The sequence below is a fragment of the Diaphorina citri genome, unplaced genomic scaffold, assembly GCF_000475195.1.
Source record: "Diaphorina citri unplaced genomic scaffold, Diaci psyllid genome assembly version 1.1 scaffold2433, whole genome shotgun sequence".
NCBI classification, from domain to species: domain Eukaryota; kingdom Metazoa; phylum Arthropoda; class Insecta; order Hemiptera; family Psyllidae; genus Diaphorina; species Diaphorina citri.
In genome coordinates, this window is record NW_007379855.1 from 1 (window position 1) to 9,289 (window position 9,289).

General features: G+C 35.9%; 1 protein-coding gene and 1 long non-coding RNA gene across 2 annotated transcripts in view; one reads left to right on the top strand and one right to left on the bottom strand.

Annotated features, from left to right (window-relative positions):
- Positions 1-940, top strand: LOC113471440. Its single transcript, XR_003394137.1, has 2 exons — positions 1-122; positions 670-940. It is a non-coding gene; the product is annotated as an uncharacterized LOC113471440 (long non-coding RNA).
- A 3,667-nt stretch (positions 941-4,607) lies between these two features.
- Positions 4,608-9,289, bottom strand: part of LOC103518915 (islet cell autoantigen 1) — a 9,345-nt gene continuing 4,663 nt past the window's right edge. Inside the window, exons 6-9 of the mRNA XM_026830587.1 lie at positions 8,598-8,751; positions 8,161-8,243; positions 5,616-5,716; positions 4,608-5,061 (exon numbers count right to left, since the gene is read on the bottom strand). Coding sequence (XP_026686388.1) covers positions 4,942-5,061; positions 5,616-5,716; positions 8,161-8,243; positions 8,598-8,751 — 458 coding nt within the window. The 3' untranslated portion in view covers positions 4,608-4,941. The remainder of the gene's footprint in view (positions 5,062-5,615; positions 5,717-8,160; positions 8,244-8,597; positions 8,752-9,289) is intronic.

The following is a 9,289-nucleotide window of genomic DNA, read 5'->3' on the forward strand; positions in this document are numbered from 1 at the left end:
TTTTCCACAAGTTTGGCCATGCCTCGGGATGAACTAGCGGGATTCCGGAGCGAAGCGACGGAATTCAGCTAGTATTTTCATAAGATGCTGACTCAATACTGGCTTCATTATTTGACCAAAAGGTAGGTAACTAAAAGTAACTTGGGAATGTAGGCATTTCAAAAGGTTATGGATTCTTGAAAGCCCAAGGTCCTAAGAAGATGGTGAAATTTATTTGTCCTTACTTAATATATGTAAGTAAAGGAAGGTTAGGAATACATATAAGTACGTTTTTTTTAAGAGTTTGACAGAGGGAACTGTAACTGCTATGGTCTTATTGTCCCGAAATCGAAGAGAGAAGGAAGACAGGATAGGAGAAAGTTCCGAGGACGAACATTATCCCACCAGGATAAAATCCGCCCCGGGCGGGAATCGAACCCGCGGCCTAGCGCTCAGACGCACTATCAACTAAGCTAACTACGCTGGCAATACTTATACGTACTTGGCAACTCTTAACTTGATAACATGTTCTGGAGTTCTGTGCAAATCTCTTTGCAAAGACTAGTACCTATAAGTGACTTGAAAATTCATTCAAAACCTTGTAGTAAAATATCGTAAGATATTAAGCTTCTTTAAGATAATCACTTTTCTAACACTATTTTAATTCTATTTTGGGTTCAACTTTTCCAGGTGCTTCAGTGACAAATCCTGATGCACAAGCCGGACAAAGTACTACACCAGCCAGCTAGCTTTCTTGTACAGTATGAACATTTCTGATCAATCCTTCCCTGATTGGGAAAGTACATTAAATTGTCTTTGTGCCAATGTAGCAGAAGATTATCAGAGGTAATTCAAAAACCTTAAAGTTTCTTCTCTGAAAGTGTCTTTCTTTATGTAAAAAAAAGAAAAACTTTCAAAAAACTTACTTTTCTTTTTTGTAGTTAATTTTTTCTCATGTGCCTTCTACAAGTGTCTTCCTCAATTGGTCATTTTACTGTTGTTTTTACAAAATTACCATTGATTTAGGTAGGTTGTTTTAGTTCTCTCTCTTTTTATTTTATTTTTTGATGATCACTGTTTGTTAATCTTTATTACTCTCTATTACCTACATTATTTTTTTTTATCTGAGAAACTTCTGAAGAGAAAGTCGATTTCGAAGGAAGGTTCGAAAACTAGTTCAAATCCGGACCTTTTGGAATTGACTAACTCTGATGGAAACAATCAAAAACTACCAATTGATGAAGTTTTGGATTTAATTAATCCATCAAAAGAGCATGGAACAAACCAGGCAATATCTGAAGCTAACATTGAGATGGAAACAATGAAAAACTACCAATTGATGAAGTTTTGGATTTAATTAATCCATCAAAAGAGCATGGAACAAACCAGGCAATATCTGAAGCTAACATTGAAATAGAACCATTAAAAAACTACCAATTGATGAAGTTTTGGATTTAATTAATCCATCAAAAGAGCATGGAACAAACCAGGCAATATCTGAAGCTAACATTGAATCTCCGCCAGCTTTGGTATTGAGAAAAAGTGATCGTATACGGAAACCGAAAGACCTCAAAGCATCCGCGGACGATGTGACAGCGGACTTGGAAACGAGTGAAAGTATCGAGAGGGCTTTGGAGAAAAAGGAGACTGAGAAGACTGCTAAGGCAAAGTAGGGGAAAATGAGACTAGAGTAGGGGAAACGAATGGTTTGGCTAAGGTAGGGGAAATGTCGAATTGTTGGTCTTGATACAGAAGAAGGCTTAGACCTCTTAGGACCTAGGGGTCGTGAGTGCCAAAATAGGGTACATTACCCCTTTAGGGGCAGAAAAGCTGGATACTAGTCTTTGTTAGATCATACCAGACCTCTTAGAACCATTACCCCTTTAGGGGCAGAAAAGCCGGGTACTAGTCTTTGTTAGATCATACACCAACAATATTTTCAAAATGGAATATTTTGTCATGTAACACTGAAACAGGAAAATCACGTAGGGTACATCCTTGGTCTGCATTTGACTAGCAAGTTTCCTAGTCAAGTGAAGACAAAGTACTTTCAGGGTGTCTTCGGGAATTCATACACCAACAATATTTTCAAAATGGAATATTTTGTCATGTAACACTGAAACAGAAAAATCACGTAGGGTACATCCTTGGTCTGCATTTGACTAACAATTTTTTTTCAATCATGAAATCGAAAAAAGCAGGATATATTAAATAGAAGTCTCGGGTTTGATTGGTTTCTCATGAAATGCATAGTCATCCAGATCATACACCAACAATATTTTCAAAATGGAATATTTTGTCATGTAACACTGAAACAGAAAAATCACGTAGGGTTCATCCTTGGTCTGCATTTGACTAACAAATTTTTTTCAATCATGAAATCGAAAAAAGCAGGATATATTAAATAGAAGTCTCGGGTTTGATTGGTTTCTCATGAAATGCATAGTCATCTTACTTAGGCCCTTTCCTAGTCATGAACATAGGGATAGCAAAAAATAAAGAAATGGGTATTTGTTTTCCATGCCATCATTTTTGTTTACCTTCCTTTAAATATATAGAATGGACTAGAACCTTGTTCACTTATATCTTGTTAATCTTGCTGGAATAGGACTGAAAAGTCCCTTTACCCCAGCAGTTTAACCAAGGTCTCATATTATATTTTCACACTTTATGGGTAAAAACTGTAGATAATTCATGAGGAGGAGGAGGAGGAGTAGGAAAGTTATTTTTTTCTTCTAATTTACCAGGATTCGAATACTAATATACCAAAATTTGAATCCCTCTGTGCAATGACTAGAAAAACTATAGATAATTTGTAGACAAAAAGTTTCTTCTAAAATTGACTGTACAAAACGAAGAAAATTATATTTTATTTGATTTTTAAAAATCCCAAGTTTCAAAGATTTTATTTTTTATTAAAAGAGAGGTTTATTATTTTATTTTTTACTATTTTAATTACAAATTTTACGGAAAAGTTTTTCATTTATTTCATTTTATCTCTTGTTCATTTTTTTATTTTAGATATTTTAGGGAATAAGATTTTTTTCAAAGTGTAATCTATTTATTTGGAATAAATTGATTTTTTTTATTCTGTTATCTACTTAAAAGCATTTTGTTTTTACTTTCTATTGGAGGGCACGGTTAGCCTAGTGGTAACACGCTTGCCATGCAGAAGGTCCCGGGTTCGAATCCCACCATCGACAAAAAATGTACACTCGTATTTCGATTGCCAATATTTCAACGGGTTACTTTCTGGTGTGCTCGCGTTGACCCAGCACCTAAATGGGAAGTATTGTTTCTCTTCTCGTCTATCTGATGAGTGATGAGGGACATACAAAGTACAAAGGGATCTGGGCATCCTACGACACAGAAAACATGAGTCTGATATATGTAGCAGTTGTTTCATTACGAAATAAAAAGGTTGGCAAAAAAAAAAAAAAAAAAAAAAAAAAAAAAAAAAAAAAAAAAAAACAAAAAAAAAAAAAAAGGGCACAAATAAGACAGTCTTTTTTTCTACATAAAGTAGGGTAAAACGAGTGTATTTTTTTACACAGTATAATATGCAATGATGAAATAATTACTAGAAATAGATCTTTGGAATAAATAGTAAGTACAAAAAATGATTAGAACGAAAACCAAACAAAATTACGTAAATTAAAACAAATAAATATAAGAGTTGGGGGATAGCGACTTAAATAAAGAATAATACTTTTTAAAATTGGACAGCAATAAGGCAGAAAGGTCCAGTCAAACAGAAAGCAATTTTCAAACCACCTAAAAATATGTAGCTGCTGTAGCTACTAGGTATTTCCCTTATGAATCTCATGATCGAAGGATATTTTTATAGAACATAGTACAAAAAGAGTTTTCAGAGATCTATGATCGTATTAACAGCACAGAACGAATCACTGAACAAGGGGGAACTGGGAGTAAAAATCTTTCGGTCGGATTAAATTCCCTCATTTTTTTTTTTTTTTTTTTTTACAAAATTTTACGGGACAACGTCCCATTTATTGCAATAAAAAAACTTAATGCTAACAATACAAAAGGAAAAAAAAACATCTAAAAATGAAAAATAAAAAATTAAATAAAAATAAAATAGAAATCAAATTACAAGTTTAAATTAAATTACAATTACAAAGTATTTTAAATTAATGACTATTAAATTTAAGGTCTATTTTAAATTAATGACTATTAAATTTAAGGTCTAGGGCTTCAATATCCCTGAGTTTTGAGAGAAAGAGATCAAATCCACCGCCAGCCAATGAAGAGTTATAACCAATGAAGAGTCTAAATAAATCTCTAGCTAGTGGCAATAGCACGTTGAAGGCACCAATGCCCTATACAGGCTCCCTGGTACCAGAATTTCTACCCTGTTTAGACTGCAAGAGTAAAGGACCTTTTCAGTGTCATTGTGGTGAGTTTTCCTGGCGGTATTCAGGCTGCGTGAAGAAGTTTGTGACGAAACGGAGGGTAAAATATTCTGTCAATAAAAACCTCGAGAGTTATACAGAGACGTTAAAATCATTAAAAATAATAATAAACAAATTCAATTTCACTTACACTTGCTTTTATAAATAAATAATACTTTAAAAACAACGAATAATAAATAATTAAAACAAAATAATGGAGGTAATATAAAAATCTAGACAAGATCTTTTAGGTCAGGACGAAAAGCAGGAATGTTTTGGGAGTTCATGGAATGAAACAATTGCAAGGAATAAAAATAATTATAGTGTGTCCAGATCAATGTGACAGCAAAAAAATAGGCATTGTTGCCAAACATGTCACATGTGCAATGGTAAAGAATCTCAATATAGAGTGGGTTGGGGGTAATATTGAGACTCTCTATTGGAGACTGAATGATGTGTCGTCTAAGCTAAGCATTTAACAAAGCTCAACACAATTAAAATCAATGAATTCCAGGAGAGACGTATGATAGAATACAAGTTTGCCTTCAGATTAACAGTTGTGTTTCTGAGCATCCCCCTGAGATTTGCCGATAGCGTCTGGATTAGACAGCGGGTCTAATTCAGCAAACAGATCGTACCACGGCTTCTTATTGTCTGTCGGCTTGGATTTCTGTAAAAGTAAAGGCAAAATCCTGTTGATTAACAATGAATCCCAATGAATAACAGGGTTAATTGGTAGAGATCGCCCCAGGCAATAATTTCCCCTTTGCTTGTAATTTCTTGTATTTGTGTACATTGAATTATAACCAATAGAGTCTAAATAAATCCCTAGCTAGTGGCAATAGCACGTTGAAGGCACCAATGCCCTATACAGGCTCCCCGGTACCAGAATTTCTACCCCTTTGCTTGTAATTTCTTGTATTTGTGTACATTGAATTATAACCAATGAAGAGTCTAAATAAATCCCTAGCTAGTGGCAATAGCACGTTGAAGGCACCAATGCCCTATACAGGCTCCCCGGTACCAGAATTTCTACCCTGTTTAGACTGCAAGAGTAAAGGACCTTTTCAGTGTCATTGTGGTGAGTTTTCCTAGCGCTATTCAGGCTGCGTGAAGTTTGTGACGAAACGGAGGGTAAAATAGTCTGTCAATAAAAACCTCGAGAGTTATACAGAGACGTTAAAATCATTAAAAATATTAATAAACAAATTCAATTTCACTTACACTTGCTGTTAATTGACTCAGGGCGGGATTGTTGAGTTGAGATGAGTTATCCAGTGTTCCAGATGCACTCATGAAAGGTCCAAATGTTCGACTTTTATTGTCTGAAATCATGATATTTTTAGTTAATAACAGGCGATCAGGGAGGGATGCAAAGAATTAAAATATATAGAGAGATGTGAATGAAACGACTTATAATTTCTAAGCAACAAAAGATTTTTACCACGCCAACTTGTCAGAAATTTAATAGTTGACATGATGATGTCCAAAACCAAAAACTAATAGGTAATTAAACATGAAATGGCCAAATCATTGTTTATCACACATTTTCCTCTTTCTATCTTCAAGTATCGGGGGAATTTGCATAGTTGCATAGTACACATTTCGGGGGAGTTTACCATTTGAGACTCAGGTAGTCGATTTCATTTTCGGGGGAATTTACATCCGGAAATAAGGACCCTTGAAAAAATCGGGGGAATTTACATACAGCCGTCTACCTACCTGTTGAGCACACACACTCTCAGGTAGACCTGATAGTGAGTGGCTGGCCTTAGAAAATATGAGTATGTGCTGTTAAATGAAACCCATGGTAAGTAGATGTAGAATTTATTCTTTTTTCAATGAAGGTACTTTGACACTTTGACTTAGCAGATTAGTGGTGAAAAACCTTCTTTTTAGCCCCTAACAACCCTATTAAGCCTGTACAAATCAAATGAAACTTAACAGGCTGTTAGCTTAACAGGCCTTCTGAGGACTGAAAAAATATTGGTGAAATCCACCCCTGTTGAGCACACACACTCTCAGGTAGACCTGATAGTGAGTGGCTGGCCTTAGAAAATATGAGTATGTGCTGTTAAATGAAACCCATGGTAAGTAGATGTAGAATTTATTCTTTTTTCAATGAAGGTGCTTTGACACTTTGACTTAGCAGATTAGTGGTGAAAAACCTTCTTTTTAGCCCCTAACAACCCTGTTAAGCCTATACAAATCAAATGAAACTTAACAGGCCTTCTGAGGACTGAAAAAATATTGGTGAAATCCACCCTAGGCATTTGCACCAAAACTCTGGATTATATTCTCCCAATGGCCCTGTTAAGCCTATACAAATCAAATGAAACTTAACAGACTGTTAGCTTAACAGGCCTTCTGAGGACTGAAAAAATATTGGTGAAATCCACCCTAGGCATTTGCACCAAAATTCTGGATTATATTCTCCCAACGCAAAGTGCCTAGTGTCCACAAGTCCACAACTCTACACATGTGGAGTGTGGACATCAGGCATCTGTAAGTACCAAACCTATTGGTCCTTTGAATATTTTTACCTTTTTCAAATAGGTACCTTATCAATCTAATCACTTATCAGAAGGATTTTTTTTGAAAACGTAAACAAAAATGACGAGTGAGAAGCTAGCAACTTTCCAAGGAGGTGGTCAAGCTCCCGATAAAATCCCTTTAGCAAAATGCCTAGTGTCCACAACTCTACACATGTGGACATCAGGCATCTGTAAGTACCAAACCTATTGGTCCTTTGGTATCAGGAGACTCAGGAGTATATACAGAGAACTAGGTTCAGTTTACTCAGATAATATTTTTTTCTTCTTCTTCTTCTTCTTCTTTTTTTTTTTAAAGATATGTGTTGTACCATCAATTTCATTTTGTAGCAATGAAATAACTGCTACATTATTCACATTTGGTCTGTGTTGGGCTCAACTCTGAGGCCGAGTAAGAGCATCTTTTTCCAATGGAGGAGTTGCAATTGGGAAAATACATATTATTAATAAAAGGTCGATTCCTACGTAAAAAGTTGTGAAAAATCCAAATCTGAGGTCAAAACTCGGAAAAAGTAATTTTAAAAGGTCGAAAATTCAATTTTTAATTGCCGTTTTAATGAAAAAGTTCAAAGAGTTGTGACGTCAGATTTCACGTCTAAATCCGCAGAAACGCTTGCGCACAAACAAACGAAGCGGGAGTCATAAATTATGACGTCATCGCCTACGCGAGCGTATGCCGTGACGTCAGAGTTCACGATTTACCGGTATTTTTTAAATCGATTTATCTCGGTATCTAGAAGTCGTAGAAGAAAAAGAAAAATTCCGTTGGTCCTCATTTTTCCTGCTCTATGACTTTGAAACATCACCCAAGTAAGCGCAACTGATCTATTGTTTGACAAAGTAATTGCTGCCAGCCTAGTAGCTTGGAGGGTAGCTCGTCTGGCTTGAAAGGGCCGGGGGTGAACTTTATCCCAAACAGATAAGGTTCGTTCTCGGAACGGCTGGCTTTAACCTATCCTGTCCTCATGTCTTCGATTCCGGGACGACAAGACCTCCGCAGTTACAGTTAACAAAAAGAAAAAAACTTCTAGTAAAAAAAAAATAATAATAATAATAATAATCATAGATCTCTTCGATTTCGGGACAAGACCTTAGCAGCTGTAGTTCCCTATATCCTCTATTAAACCTCTACCAGGTAAAAAAAAAAAAAAAAAAAAAAAAAAAAAAAAAAAAAAAAAAAAAAAAAAAAAATTTTCACCCTTAAAATAAAAAAAAAAAAAAAAGGCCGAGGGCTGAGGAGGGAGGTTCAGTTGAAAGAAGGTCCAGGTCATCGAGCAGACTGTCTTCTAATTCCAGAAGTCTGAAGAAAGAAAAGAAAATCATTATTATTATTTTGAGAGGAGTGTTTCACCGCCGCGCCGTTTTTATTTCGTAACAATGAAACAACTGCTACATTAGACGCTTGTGGCCTGTGTCGTAGCATGCCCATCCCGTAGTATGTCCCTCATCAGATGGGCGAGAAGAGACACATTACTTCCCATTTAGGTGCTGGGTCACAAGTTATGAAATACCACTTTTTAAAATGAAGATCAGACTTCAGGGCTGTTATTTTGGGACAAACTCGGTACAGGGAAGAAACTTTTAAAAACATTCTTTTGCTCAGCAAATTTTTCTCTTCAAATACCCACAAAAGGTTACTGATTTCAACACTCACTTGTCTTCTTTGATTTCTTTATTGTTTTTAGACGACTTATTACTATCTTCGTTATCATTGTCATTGGTTTCTTCTTCCTCATCTGTAGCTCCCGCTCCTCCTGTATCCAGACCTGTTAGCTCCTTCACCACACAGAAGTCGTAGTGTTGATATCCTGAAATAAAGCCAAATAATATAAGAGAATGATTTTTTTTTCTTTTTTTTAGATGAGTGTTTCATCGCCGTTTTTAATTCGTAGCAATGAAACAACTGCTACATTGGACGCGTCTGGTCTGTGTCGAAGCTAGATGAGTGTTTCATCGCCGTTTTTAATTCGTAGCAATGAAACAACTGCTACATTGGACGCGTCTGGTCTGTGTCGAAGCATGCCCATCCCGTAGTATGTCCCTCATCAGATGGGGGATTTTTTGGCCGCAGACGGGCGATAAGAGACACAATAGGTGCTGGGTCAACGCGAGAACACCAGAAAGCAGAAAGTATTTGCAATCGAAAAACGAGTACAAATTTTTGTCGATGGTGGGATTTGAACCCGGGACCTTCTGCATGCCAATTGTGAATCGCCACCATTTTGGATCAAGACGGAAAATTACGATTTAAAATATAGCCTCTGTCGCATTCAAGTATTTTTCCTAACAACAACATGGATTTTTTTTTTTTTTTTTTTTTTAATGAAGGTTCCTTTTTTTTGAACC